Source organism: Centroberyx affinis, unplaced genomic scaffold (assembly GCF_046629955.1).
Source record: "Centroberyx affinis isolate AG114_WGS23_722 - 3 ecotype Tasmania unplaced genomic scaffold, CSIRO-AGI_Caff_v1 ptg001482l_1, whole genome shotgun sequence".
In the NCBI taxonomy this organism is placed as follows: Eukaryota; Metazoa; Chordata; class Actinopteri; order Beryciformes; family Berycidae; genus Centroberyx; species Centroberyx affinis.
Genome location: NW_027279949.1, coordinates 109174 through 124501, shown reverse-complemented (window position 1 = coordinate 124501; position 15328 = coordinate 109174). Strand labels below are relative to the sequence as shown.

At 46.1% G+C, this 15328-nt stretch overlaps 1 protein-coding gene across 1 annotated transcript; it reads left to right on the top strand.

The window, feature by feature from the left end:
- Positions 1-190: 190 nt before the first annotated feature.
- Positions 191-14840, top strand: LOC139650322 (kinesin-like protein KIF26B; the record flags this gene model as incomplete). Its single annotated transcript, XM_071526947.1, has 17 exons — positions 191-529; positions 769-954; positions 1412-1550; positions 2009-2264; positions 2698-2799; positions 3077-3204; positions 3653-3832; positions 4029-4333; positions 4769-4955; positions 4998-6355; positions 6655-6887; positions 7069-7088; positions 7215-7347; positions 7563-7777; positions 11495-11760; positions 13707-13857; positions 14692-14840. Coding segments are annotated over 17 exons (4347 nt in total), but the record flags the coding sequence as incomplete, so codon positions are not given.
- Positions 14841-15328: the final 488 nt, after the last annotated feature.

The window sequence follows — 15328 nt, the reverse complement described above, 5'->3', positions numbered from 1 at the left end:
TCTCTCTCTCTCTCTCTCTCTGTCTCTCCCAGCCTTTCCTGTGTCTCCCCACTGTGAACTTTCAAACAAAGGCTAAAATGCCAAAAAAATAATCTGTAAAAGTCCAGTCTGAAAATCTAAAAAAGGAACATGACTTAACATTTCCCCTCCCTCTCTCGCCTCCTCCTCCCCTCGCCCCGTCTCTCCTCAGCAATACACCTCCAGCTCGTCTGGAGGAGAGAGCTCCTGCGAGGAGGGCCGCATGCGGCGCCCGACTCACTTACGGTCTTTCCATCACCGCGGTGATGCCGATTCCGACCACCCGTTGCTCCGCCTCTCCAGTGACCCCGACGAGTACTCGAGCAGCGAGCAGTCATGTGACACGGTGATCTACGTGGGCCCTAACGGGGCCGCGGTGTCAGACAGAGAACTGACGGACAACGAGGGACCGCCGGAGTTTGTACCAATTATTCCAGCTTTGCTTCGAGGAAAAGCTTCAGAGCAGCAACAACCACAAAGTCAAATTCAGGCAATCGGAGCCCAGACCAAGGTAATTCAAACACATTTACATTTACATTTTAGGCAATCAACAGTAATCAGTAGAATGAGGAGACTACTTGATGATTTGCTTGCTGACAAAATGCTTTGATTAGACTTTTGTGGAAAAATGTCTGCGTCCCAGAGAGTAAATCACTCCATTTACTCAAGTTGGACCCCATGCTGACAAAGCCCCTTCTCAAGCTTCTGCTGAGGTGACATTTACTTACTCCTTGATTTCTGCTCCATTAGCTCCAGCCTCAGCCAGAGTCCCAGGACCAGCCCAGTGGCCCACACTCCCAGCCCCTGCCCCCGCCCCCCCAGTCCCTGCTAGGGCAGCCGCTGGCCCCCGTCCCAGAAGAGGGAGCTGAGTGTCTCAAGTGCAATACCTTCGCTGAGCTGCAGGAGAGACTGGACTGCATTGACGGCAGTGAGGAGGTGAAGATAATTTTCTTTTCAGTTTTTTTTTTTTTCATTATTGTGAAAAGAAAAACAACATCCATACATAAAAAAAGACAGAGAATCACAACAGAGAAAGACAGGTAGAAAAGAAAACAGAAGAATACAAATTGTATGTTTTTGTGATGGAAAGTGTAGTTGATGGTACAGGTATATGCAAATTTTGACAAGTTGTTTGACAAATTGAATATTTTATCTATTCAACTAGAAAAAAGTGTTTTGCCTGCATCCTTGCTTTCACTTGCTCTCACAGCTTCTATTTGTAGTGGCAATTGTAGTGTCCCTTGTAGAAAGCATTTGCATTCAGATGGTGATACAAAATGCTGCAAGTGAACAGGCATTCCAATTAATTTTGAATTCCTCAAATACCTTATTATCCTTGAAAAATTTGTTCCATTCTGTTCTTTTTCATCCATCCATCCGTCCATTGTTTCAGGTGGCAAAGTTTCCCTTTGAGGAGGTTCCAGCTAGCAAACTGAGCGCCAAACAAGAGCCATGCTCAGCTTCAGCTGTTCCAACCTCAGCTCCGTCTGCTCCTGGCTCTGCTCCTGTCTTGGATGCAGCAGCCAGAACAGGTAAAGGCTTTAATTCATTCTCTCTGCACAGACCTGAAGATGCAGGTGCTGACTCCATCTCTGAAATGTATAAGGATCCTTTCCCAGTGGCTTTTTAACTTTTACTCTTTGGACACAAATAATTTTTCCTCATGACCCCAAAACTGACTTTGAAAGCTTTGCCAATCTGGCAAATGTAGTTCTGTATTCCAGCATCAAACCAACCTACATGAATGAATGAGTGAGAGAATGAATAAATGAATGAATGAATGAGCTAACCTACAGTATTTTATCTTCATATTCATTAAATTGCATTGCAGCTTTGGCACCATAACCCAGCCGATGCCACTGTATCCTAATAATTCCTTGAGAATAGAGTCCCATTTAACTTCCTGCAACTCACCTTTTGGTCCCAACTTGGATTTGAGTTGGAAAAAAACACAGTTCTGTTCTGTTCTGTTCTGTCCTACATCCCACAGGCTCCGCAGGGCCGAGAGGAAGTGCAGCGGAGCTCTCCTCCTCTTCACCAGGAGCCTCCAGGAGGAGGACCAATGACCAGCAGCTGCAGGAGATCAGGGAGGTGGTGGAGGAGGCGGAGCTGGCCCAGTCGATGATCCATAGCCTGGCCCAGAGTTCTGCTTCCTCCATGGCTACTGGCACCAGGAGCGTCACAGGAAGCAGCGGCACCACCACTCACCCCCTGCACCGGGCCAAGAGCTCCAACCTTCATGACAGGTCAGGACAGGTGCTGTGCCCAAAACGTGTGTGGTACCTGCTCACCAGAAGGCTCTTTAAGTATATTGAATTTCAAATGGTTCAGTTGGTATCAAAGTCAAAAAGTAGTAAAAAAAAAAAAGAGAGTAGAAACTACTACTAGTGCTGGTAAAATTATCCAGTCATGAACAACATGACACTGGACATTACATCACCATTCAGTGAATGAAGGTAGTTACATGCACATCCCAACTGAGGTGCAGGATTAATTGGAATCTAATGCAAGATAAAATGTAGAACAAAATAGTAAACTTTTATGCCCTAGTGGCCCTAAATTAAATAATTAATACTAATTAGATGTAGTTTTGTAGGTTCAGTGCTTTTTCTTGCAATTGTTACCATCAACATCTGATTTTAACTGACAAAATGTCTCCTCTGTTGTCTGACTGGACAGCCGTGAGTCTCTGAGTGGGGGCAGTAACAGTGAGGGTAAGGCTCGCCCACTGGGATCGCCACGCCTCGGCATCGCCAGTTTGACCAAAACCTCAGAGTACAGGTAAAGTACACACACACGCACACACACACACACACACACACACACACACACATGCAATTATGCTGACTGTTGACATCTTCATCATTTCATTAAATTTCAGTAAAAACAACTATTGGAAAAAAATAACAACTTGAAAAATTTACATGAAAAAAATTATATCATGCTTGTTTCTATTATTGTAAAATCGGAAGTAGTAAGGAAGGAGTTGCATGCGGGCTAATGAACAGTCCAAGTGGGTCACCATTGTCAACACCCTTGTGTTTCTGTTGGTCCTCAGGCCGCCGTCCTCCCCGTCCCAGCGGTGTAAGGTGTACACCCAGAAGGGCGTGATGCCGGGAACGCCCCCTCTCTCCTCACACACCCTGGCCCAGGACGGCCAGGCCGCAGACTCTTTGACCCCAGACAGTATGTATTCTTGATACCTGTTTTATATTTGTGTTTATACCTTGAAATGCATTTCTGTCATTTTTATTGGGTTATTCTATATAATTGGTGGAGTTACTGAATGCATTTTGTGTGTTAATTGTCCGTTTCAGTCCAAACTGTTTTTTTTATCTTGTTTTTATCTTGTTCTCTGTTGTTTTAAATTTTATTATGAGCATTTGAGTGTTAAAGCATTTTTTTAAACAATTTTTGTGTTAAACTGTGCTAATATAATTAATTTTGATTTATTTATTTATTTACGTTGCATATGTTGTATGTTGCATATTTTATTCTGGGCATAGTATGCCCGCATAATTACTGCTGGTTTGAACCCACTTCCTCAGTCACCAATACACCAGCGGGTGCATGTATTCTGCACTTGGAAAATAAAGTTAATCTCTCTGCCAATTTTGTGTCTGTGATTCTGCAGACAGTTTGGCTGCAGACAGCGGCCGTTCCTCCACAGAGTCCTTGCTGTCCAGGACTTCTCCTGTGGGCATGAGCCCACAGGTCCAGGAGCCAGCTCCGTCTCTGTCTGCCAGCCTTGGCTCAGCCGAGACGCTCTGCGACGATGACGTCCCACAGATACCGTTGGACACACACAGGGACGGTGAGATGCTGTAAAACACTGCTATCTCACAGATTTTTAAACAGGGAGAATGGGATGAAATACAAAAGTCATGAGCCACATTCATACCCTTCGCAATATGAGTACAACTATCTACCTTACCACACTAGGAAACCAGAACACCTGATGGATGACTTTTCTACCTTTCTTCTCTCCTTCACCTCCACCCCAGGTCCAGCAGTCTCTCTAGCCCCAGTCGGGCCTCTCTCTGTGGGGGAGGATGAACTGGTCTACACTGTGGCTCCTGGAGGCGAGGAGGACCTTGATGTTCGGGCTCTGATGGAGACTCAGGGCCTGACCTGTCGTCCATCCAGCATCATCAGCTTCAACAGCGACTGCTGCTCTGTCACCGCCCTCGCCTCGGGCTCCCGGCCCGTCAGCATCATCAGCAGTATTGCAGAAGATGGAACTGTGGAGGGTTATGGCATGTCCGCCGTTACTGCAACAACCGCTGGGGTGACAGAGGTGGTTGCCATGGCAGAGGTCAGTGTGACTGACTTTACGTTTACAGTAACCTAAAACATTAGCTGTGTGCCTGTTTGTCTGATGGACCTAGTCAGTCTGTCGCGAGGATCTATAAATGTACCTATTTCCAAATACAAAATCGAATTTATATTATTTAAATTCAAATTTACATATAAAGCAATGTCCATCACAAAGTTGCATCATATTGTACCATACTTTACTGCACTGCATTGGACTGTTTGTTACTGCATCATGTTGAATCATAAAGTATTATATTGAATCGTAAAAAAAATTATCCTCACCTGCCAGAATTTGATTGAGGACTGATGAAGATGGCAGCCCTATCATGCTACCAGGCTACCAGGCTAGAGCCTAAATCATATCATATTCAATCAAAGTCTTTCAGATTATAGCACATCATATTATACCAAATTGTATTGTACCCTGTTGTAGGTGGCCATGGCCAAGCTGCGGCTGGAGGGCGAGGCATTGGTCTCAGTGATGCCTAGCTGTGGTTCTTCCATCTCCTCCTGGCTCAGTGACCTGAGCATGGGCAGTGAAGCCGATCAGTCCCTCCACAGCTTCAGCCAGTCCCAGAGCCAGCAAGGGGAGGCCCTGGCTGAACCTGACCCCAACCAAAGCCTTTCCTCTGGGATAGAGGGGCTGGCAGAAGTCCCTGGAGGTCAGGGAAATTCTGGCACCCAGAGGAGAGGGAGTCTGGAGGGAGAGATCGTGCTGTCAGAGAGCGGGAGTGAAAGGGGAACCCCAACCAAAGACAGGCTGAAGAAACTGCCTCCCTCAATGGGTAAAACAACCATACAAAGCCTGGGGCCGTCTGGAAACTACTCCCCCTTCAAGACCACCATCAGCGTTCACCCATGTGTGGCTGTCAAACCCATGGTCATACAGGAGCCCACCATCCTCTCCTCACCCACCAAAACCGGCTTAATGAAAGACCCAGCCAAACTCAATATGACGCCGGCCCCACATTTAGCTTCCATTTCCGGTGAGATTAGCTTTGAAGACCCCTGGTTGAAGCGTGGTGCGGAGGAGGGGAGATGCAGGGAGCTGGTGTGTGAAGTGAAGCCAGAGAAGAGGCAGGTAGAGCAGAAGAGCCACCGGGCTGAGGCGATGTCGTCTCCAGATTCCTCTAAGAGAGTGGTGGATGGTTGTGAGATGGTGGCTGTGGTTGCCCAGGGAGAATGCCTGACTAATTTCTATAGCCCAGACATCCACCGTACAGCCAGTCTTCCCCGCGGCTGGCACAGACTCAACCGCCACGATGGCCTGGATAATGGACTTGAGTACCGGAGTCTTGGCGTCACCACCTCAACCCCCTGCAGCCCCCGGTCCACACTCGACCGGAGGGGATCCACCGGAAAACAGGGCCTCTTTTCCCACAAGAGGGGGGGAATCCCACCTCTGCCACCGGTACGGAAGTCAAGCCTAGACCAGCGGAACAGGGCTGCCGGCCCCCTGATCAGCCCCCTCCACCAACCCAGCCATGGGCTCTCCTTCCTGGGAAGCCCGGCGGATGATGCAGGAGTCTCTGGATGTAGTGTCACTAGACAACGAGGCTCCAGCATAGACAGCAGCAGACTCTTCAGTGCCAAGCTGGAACAGCTAGCGAGCAGAACCAACTCGCTGGGCCGGGCCCACGGCTCCCACAGCGGCTCCCCCCACTATGACTGCTTCTCCCTGGAGCGGGGGGAGAGTCTGAGAGGGGGAGGAGGAGGGGTGAGGGGGGACAGCACCATGCCTCGTACCGGGCGCAGCCTCACCCGTGGCGGATCGGTGTCTTCCCCCATTGCTAACGGCAACAGTCCCGGTTTCAGTGCCAGTCCCGGGCCGAGCAGCGCTCCACAGTCGCCGGCCAAAAACAGCAGCCAGTCAAAGATCTCAGCGGTCAGTAAGCTGCTGATGGCCAGTAGTCCCAAGGCCAGGAGTCTGTCTGCCTCCAGCACCAAGACTCTCAGCTTCTCTACCAAGTCTCTACCCCAGGCTGTCAACCGCAGCTCCAGCCTTCCTCCAAACGGAAAGGTGGGAATTCTTCTTCATAGTTACTAAACACATTTTCACCCATTTTAACACATGTAAACTACCTGACTCTGTTCACCAGACGAAACTCTACCATGTGATCAGTTTTACTTCCTTCAGAAAATCAGTTTTGTCAATCAGTGTGAGACCTTTCTCACTTGTATTGCATTTTTTTACAGAAAGAAACAGAGATTACATTAATTAATTAGTTAAAGCCAGTAATTCAGGTGAAGCTCAGTTCAAGGAGTGGGGGTACTCATTCTTTCCCATCTCTCATCTTGCCATCTACTCTGTCTACCCAGCCCCAGAGCTCAGTCCAGGGCCCGCTGCAGCAGCAGGGTCCTTCCCCTGGCTCCTGGTCCACCCAGTCTCTGAGCCGCAGCCGGGGAGGAAGCCTGGCCGCCAAGCTGCCTCTCCGCGCTGTCAACGGTCGAATCTCTGAGCTCCTCCAGGGCAGCGCAGGATCTCGCTCCAGGGGCCATGCCCAAGGAGGAGGCACTGAACCCGGGGAGGAGAGAGGAGTAGGAGGGGCAAGGTAAGTCACTGGAAAAGGCTACTGTTCACTAGGCCAGCAGTAAAAAAATGTTTTTACATTTTTGTATTTAGCAGACCGTCTTATCCAAACTGAATCATATCAAGTGCAACTCTTTTGTGCAACCTGTTGCTGCTCTTAGTGTAATGATTCTGCTTGACTCCTCCTTGGTTTCTGCTCTCAGTGGAGGAGGAGCTGGAGCTAGTGGAGGAGCTGGAGCTGGAGGTGGAGGTGGAGCTGGAGCTGGAGCTGGAGCTGGAGCTGGAGCTGGAGCTGGAGCTGGAGCTGGAGCTGGAGCTGGAGGAGGAGGAGGTGGTGGAGGAGGTGGAGGGGCAAGTGGAGGAGGAAGTTCCCTGGGAGAGGAGAGGCCAGCAGTGGTCCAGACCCTGCCCTCTCCCTACAGTAAGATCACAGCTCCCAGAAAACCACACCGCTGCAGCAGTGGCCATGCCAGCGATAACAGGTATTGATTAATTTAAGTTTGTTATTGAGAACTGTAAAATGTAATCACTTTGCCTTGACAGCAACAGCAAGTGAGTTGGTCTGATTATATTGTATCAAAATGTCATGGTATCCTATTAGCAGTCAGTGTGGTAAACCAGTGTATTTTTGGTGCTGCTTAAAGCATTTTACTCTCAGAAGGTACCTTTAAATTTGATCTCATCCTGCCTCTAACAGCAGCGTACTGAGTGGCGAGCTGCCCCCGGCCATGGGGAAGACGGCCTTGTTTTACCACAGCGGCGGCAGCAGCGGCTATGAGAGCATGCTGAGAGACAGCAGTGAGAACACAGGCAGCACGTCGTCGGCCCAGGACTCCCTCAGTGAACACAGCTCCGCCACCACCTCGTCCAGACGGAGCTCCAAGAGCAGCAAGAAGAGCAGGAGCAACACAGGTCACACCAACTTTATACTCATTTTTGAATATTGGTTAAATGACATTTCCCAATAAAGATGGGAGAGAGAGAGGGGAATCACATGCGACTTGGCTCACAATCATCAGTAGCCAGTACATGTTATTCGCCTTCATCGGTAGAGCCACAGGGCCGCCCTGAAGTTAGATATAATGAGAGTGAAAGTTACGAGAATGATATAAATGAAAATTATATTAAAATGATGAGAGAATAACTCAACTACAAACTCCATGCAGTAGCAAGGGCAGAAAGAACACATGTGAAATGACGAGTCAATTCATGGTTAGTTATGAACAAATGAATGGATGAATGAATGAATGAATGCAAAATGCAAAGACGATGGTGACTGAATTGGCATTGATGCCATGTAGTTTGGCATTCATTTTAATTTATTGTTTCATAATGTGGGCATTGTGAAGCCCCTTTGAGACTATAATTGTAAATAAGGGCTATACAAATAAAGTGAATGAATGAATAAATAATAATAATAAATCAAACAAACAATCAAGCAGTCAATCCCATGTTGTCCATGAGGCGTAATGTCCTCATGTTTTACACAAGCACAAACATCATCGTAATCATTCATAAGCACTCAGCATTTAAAACACACTATGAAATGCCAAAAATGACTGTATGAATGAAAGCTATGGAAGTGAAAACTATGAAAAAAATGTGGTCACACAACTAAGTGAATGCTCTGAACGAGAGAGATGTGTGAATAGCAGGCTAAGAGAATAAAACCATTGATACACAGAGATGTGGGAGTGAGAGTGCTGTGAGGGGAATCCATCAGAGAGGACACAACGAGAAAGCTATGGAAGGGAAAAGTAAAAAACAGCAGGCTGTGGTAGAGTGGAAGGAGCCAGGTAGGAAAGGTGACCCTGACCACCCAGCTGTGAAATGGTAAAGGGAATCTGCTGGTGTGGGCCATAATGAATATATATACACCAGAGCACCGCATACAGCCAGCTAATGTGCCAGCCAAATTACACTATACTAGTTACCCATGATGATGGATATGTGCATAAAATCAGAATGGATAGAAGCAGCTCTTCCAGGTGTGTGTCGGTGAATGCTGATGTAAATGGGAATACCCTTTACATCCATCTGTATAGAGTGAATACAGAATGAGGATATAGCCTGACTCCCTGCCACACGCTACTTTCACTGCTCTGTTTTCAGCTGTTTTACCTGCTACCTTAGGGTAAGGGGTTAGAGAAATACTTTGCTATATTGAAGTTATTTCACCAGCTTTGAGCACTATACTTCTGTTGCAGACAATAATATGCTATATTGTCGCTGTCTGCTGAAAAACTTTTCAGGAATTTAAAAAGAACAGCCTTGTTTTTAGCTTAATGACATGCATTTGTACATTATCTGATGGGTTTTGAAAGGGCTTCATAAGCCTAAGAGGTCAGAGAATTTTCATAATCCAGAGGACTATGTAATCCTTCAATTGTTTTAAACTCAGCTCACACATAGTGGCAGTTCTTGGCCTCCAATACAGGGTCAGTTAAAATGAACGTCTATCCTCAAGCTCTATACCATAATAGCAAATGCACACGTAGTATACAGAACCAGCTGTGATACTGGGTGCAGCGTGGCTGAGACACCCTGAAACCAAAAAATAAAATTTACCTCAGTCTGATCTTATCATGCAACACAGAGTGGGAGCTGAATTTGATATTATAGAGTCTTAGCACACTGTGTTACAAAGAAGCCTAGATGTGGTAATATAGGTGGATTTTCTCTCATTTGCCTTCAAACAAGACTGATTCTGTGGATAAAAGAGACCATTCACCATCAAATTGTCATAAGAAGACACAAAGACTCAAAGGAGGGAGGGAGGGAAGGAAGGATGGATGGATAGAAGAAAGGATGGAAGGAAGGAAGGGAGGAAGGAAGGGAAGGAAGGAAGGAAGGAAAGATATAAACAGTGGGTAAGAGGGAGAAAGAGGGATGTGTGAAGACGTTTGCACCACCAAAATGTTAATCACATCTCCAGCTGAGTCTTTTTTTTGTACACTTGATTTTTATTAGATTGGATTCTATTTGCTCTCTCTTTTTTCTTTCCAGCTCTCTCCCTCCACCTCTATCTCTCTTCATCTTTCTCCCCAACCCTCTCTCACCTTTTCTCCCCCATTCCTCCATCTCTCTCTCCCCCACCACCTCCTACCCTCCCTAGCTACTCTTTCTCCCCCCCCCCCCCCCTTTCTCCTATGTAATGAAATACAAATGGATGAATGTGTCTGCTTGACCTTTCTGTGCTGCACTGAGACCAAAAGACAGCTGCAACCTTATTAAAATCATCTCTTTCTCTGTCTCCCTCTCTCCCTCTCTCTCTCTCTCTCTCTCTCTCTCTCTCTCCCTCTCTCTCTCTCTCTCACACACACACACACACACACATGCTCCCTCACACCGTTATCTCCCAGTTCATGGTGAATCTGATAACGCACATTCCTTTCGACATGGCTGCCAATTTATATGCAAATGCTGTGAGCGTACGTGTGCATGTGAGTGTGTGTGTGTGTGTTCATTCCAGTGTAGTGGGCAGATTAGAGAGTGACCTGCTGCTCTTATCTCTACACCTTATGAACAGCGACTAAACTTCTTTTTTTATCTCTCTCTCATCTGTTTCTCTTTCCCTTTCTGCTTTCTCACTCTTTCTTTTCTCCTTTCCTTCCTATCTCCCTCCAGTGATTCATCTATCTGACATTCTCTTCTCTCTCTCTCTCCACCTATGATCTCTCTCTTCACTCATCCCTACCTCACAGTATCCCGCTGTCTTATCCTTGTCTTATCTTTGATTCCTCTGTAAGATGCTTTTTCTGAGGCTCTTGTCAGAGTGAATTGTAAGCTGTAGATGGATGCTTTGGCTGTTAAGGCCAATGCATCCATCTACAGCTTCAGTTATGGGTTGATCTCTCTAACCATTAGACCACCTTTCCAACCATTTTTCTAGCATTCTTCTTGCTTTCTGATTTTCCTTGCTTTTATCTTCCCAACATATAACCCAAGTTAAGTGTGGTCCTGTATTAACACTGCCAACAAGGTTAGGGCTTTTATTTTCACTGGGCCCACCCTTACTAAAAATGTGTTTTCTTATGTTGATGAAATGAAATGGAATAGAAAGAAAATAAAGAAATGGAATGTTCTGCCATTTCTCTTGATGTCAGCCACCTCCTCCTCTATCATGTTATAATTATATATATATATATATATATATATATATGTTATGCTATGTTGTTATGCTATGTTTATTATATGTTGCAATCAAAGCCAATTGAGAATCACGCTTGCACTGCTAAAGCATTGTGCATGGTGTGCCACCTCTGGTCATTTAAAAATAGATTTACCCTGCTGATACAAATCAAATAATAACCTTTTAGAAAGAGGGCAGGACTCACTACACTCCATGTCAGCTGCGAAAATACTGAAAAATTGTAGGAATACATCTGCAGTGTAATTTTGTAGATGTATATCGGTATTTCCCCTTCCATTGAACAGGCAGGGTGGGCCGTGCTACTCTTTCATTAGTGTTGATGTCAATGGAGAATGTAAGAGTCTTATACTATTTAAAAGTGTTTCTACGTGGTCAGGAAAGCCTTCTGGGAGAAACACTGGTACATGATTTTGTCATTTGGATGTAAGGATGCCGCCTCTCATCCTTCTGTTTCTTCATCTTATTTGTTCTCTCAGGGCTCCAGCGCCGTCGCCTGATTCCCGCCTTGACCTTGGACTCTTCCTCTTCCTCTCCTCCTCACCGGTCCTCCAAACCGTCCGTCACATCCTCTTCGTCATCCTCCTCCAGCCCAGGTGCATGCTGGGTCGATGGCCCGCTGGGGCCTCCGGCTCCCCCTAACCCCCGGGGCGCGACGGCAACCACGGAAGCCTTCGAGATCAAGGTGTACGAGATCGACGATGTCGAGCGACTGCAGAGGAGGAGAGAGAAAGGAGGGAGCAAGGTGAGAGGAAGGAGAGTAAGAAGGAAACACGGTGAAAGAGGGTGAGGTGGGGGAGGAAGGAAGGGGAGAGGTAGGGAAAGGGGGCAAAGGGCAGGAGAGAGAGAGATTGAGAGAAATAAATGATAGGAAAACTCCAGAGGAGGACAGAGAGAAAGGGAGGAGAAGAAGAGGGAATGAGAGGAAGGAGGAGACAAGATCAGAAACAAAGGAGGGAGCGATGGGGAGACAAAGATGTGGTTAAAAACCCTATTCAGACAGGATTAGTTTTCAGGACAATTTGCATAGTAAGTAATTGTTAACACATAATTTGCACAGGAAAAGAGATCTCTAATCACTCTCTCAGTCTACTTTTTTTACGCCTTGTCATCACACAAAAAAATGTACCATGCATCGATACGTAATTTCTGGAATTGACCGTGATGAGCATGTCTTACTGCATGGCTGCAAGAGTGAAGAAAAGTCACAACTGCACCAGAGTTGAGTTCCAGTGGGTTTCAGTCTGGGCTGGGCTTCACCAAGTGCCTCCATGCATATAAAAAACCTGGAAGAATGTGAAGAGTCCTTTCCCAAAGGAAGTGACACCACAGGCAACGGTCTGAAGGATGCCCATTCGGATGGGACTGGTTTTACCTTGGGATATTTTTACTGGCCATTTTACTGGAATTTCTCCTGGTGCGGGCACCCACAGTCCGTGAAAATTACTGGCATGGCAGATACGGATAGGACTAAAATTACAGATATGCTCCAGTAATGATTACATTACCCTACCTCCCCCTTTAAAACTAATCCTGTCCAAATAGGGCTAAAGTGAGGGAATGGGGTAAGAGACAGCTAGCACAGGAGAGAGAGGATAACAGCAAGGAAGAAGGAGAAGGAGAAAAAGAGAATGAAGAAATAAGGAAAATGGTTAAGGAAAGGAGAGAGAACGTGTGACGGTGGGGTAAGGGAGAATGAAGAGTGGGAGAATGAGGAGTGGATGAGGTGAGAGGATCAAAGAGGGTGGAGAGAGAGAAGCAGAGAAAAGGAGCGAGAGGGCAGGAGGAATATTCCATTTGATGCCAATTGAACTTATTGAATTAGAAGTGTGGGACACAGAGATTAAGAAGCAATAGAGCTCTGTGGGAAGAGAACTGGGGATAGATTATTAAAGGGGAGAACAAGAGGAGAAGGGTGGAAAAGAGGGAAGAGACAGGGAGAGAGAGAGGAGAGAGGATTTTAAATTGGCAGCATGTCAGCTATATGTCAAAGTGGAAAGGGGATTTAAGTTCAGCTAAGGACAGCCTAAATCCTCAAAGTGAAAACTGTACAATTTCATGTTTTAAATATGCAACATGAAGGATTTTCACAAAATGAATTAGCATTAAATGAATGAATCAATTACTGTAAGAGCCATTAGCTCTATATTCTATAGGCTTCCCCCTGTGAGACTTCTTTATGAGGAGATTCATTTTCCCCTCTCTGCTGCTTTTGAAGCATCAATTTACAAACCATTAGAAACTAATTCCTAAGCTTTTACAGTATACTGTACGTGTTCTCAAACTTTCGGAATTGGTCTAAATGAATGCATGGAGCAGATCGGTGGGGTTCCAGGTTCTATAAAAGCTTTATTTATCCAGAGAAGGAGTGATCATTGTGAGCTGGTGGAAAGAGGGAGGGAGGGAAAGACCATGAAATATAGATTTTCCCTGCAGTGGCCTTAAGCAAGCCACTTAACCCCCAGCTGCTCCGGTGGAGCCGCTCAGTAGCCGACAGCAGAGGACTGTGGTTATACTGGGAGGCGATGAGGTGTGAATGTGTGTGTAACCGTGTGAATGTGAAACAGGGGCGTTGCTGAAAGAGAGCCATATGTGCTGCACAAAACTCTCTCTCCCTGGATAAATAAAGGTTAACAAAATCCATATATCTCTGCCTGTCTGTCTCTCTCTGTGTTTATCTCTCTCTGTCAGGAGGTGGTGTATGTCAGCGCTAAGCTTCGTCTCCTGGAGCACCGTCAGCAGCGCATCAGTGAAGTCAGAGCCAGGTACCAGTGTCTGAAGAAAGAGCTGGAACAGACCAAACAGTACCTGATGCTGGAGCCGCACAAATGGACCACCGAGTGTAAGTGTGTGGCTCTGACAGATCAGGGGGTGTCTGTGTATATGTGTGTGTGTGTGTGTGTGTGTGTGTGTGTGTGTGTGTGTGTGTGTGTGTGTGAGCAACAGAGAGACAGCAAGTGAGAAAGATGTGTGTGTATGTGTGTTTGAGCCCTAAGGAGTGCCTCATCATGTATTCTACACCAGTGGTTCTCAACCTGGGGGTCGGGACCCCACAGGGTGTCGCGAGATAATTTTGAGAGGTCGTGAGATAATTTCTGAGATAGGGAAAAAAACTATTTCGACTACATAAATGTATTATCATGTCTATTTTCTTTCTACTGAATAGTTTTGAGCCTCTACCTCCTCTGATAATGAATCTAATGAAACAACCTGAAAAGGGAAAATTATTCTTTGGTTGAACTCTCTGCATATACAGCCTGTGACGGGGGGTTGTGAGTAGTTGTGAGTCACAAGCCAAAATATTTGAGAACTACTGTTCTACACAACAATCACACCTGTTCTTTGTATCATAACCTCAGTCAATCAATTGGAAAAAAGAAAGTCAAATCAAAAAATGTCTTCAGTACAATGAATTAAGTCATAAACAAAGCAAAGACTGCCATGCTGCAATTATGGCATGATTGGGGAATTAGCAAGCCCTCTGTTTGTCCTTGTATTGGTGTGTGTGTACTGTTTTGGCATTTAATGTAATGGTGTTAGCTAAGTTAGCATTTAAATGGTGTCAACTACAGTATTTCCCTATGTAGACGGAATCACAGCTGTTGAATAATTGTTTTTTTCTCCCCCTCTCTCTCTCTCTCTCTCTCTCTCTCTCTCTGTGTCTGTCCATGTCCAGTTGAGCTGCAGCAGGCCTATGAGGTGGACTCGCTGGAGTATTTGGAAGCTCTGGAGACAGTGACGGACAAACTGGAGACCAGAGTCAACTTCTGCAAAGCCCATCTCATGATGATCACCTGCTTCGATGTCTCCTCCAGACGGAGGTAGACAGATGGAGGGATGGGGGAGTGGACAGACGGCGAGATGGACAAACAGTTAGACTCAATTTGATGTTGAAGTTTGGAAAATCCCCCCCCCCCCCCAAATAAATCGAAAACACCTTTTGAAAATATCCTCAAAATAAATACCACCTCATTGGATGGATGGATGGATGGATGGATAGATAGATGGAGGGAAGGAGGGAGGGAGGGATGGACAGACAACTTCTGTAAAGCCTGCTTAATGTTGATCACCCCGATGTCTCCTCCAGATGCAAGTAGACAGAAAGGCAAGTGGATGGAGAGATGGATGGATAAATGGACTAGAGACATCTGAGACAACAGGCCAACAGAGAGATGAGCCCATAGGTTTTCATGCTGGGTTTTGAAACAGGTTTAAAAACAGACATTGAATATCATCTGACAAAGACACCTCTTTGATTCAGATGAACATGGCTGGATATACTGACTGATGGCCCAACAGGCAGACAGACAGAC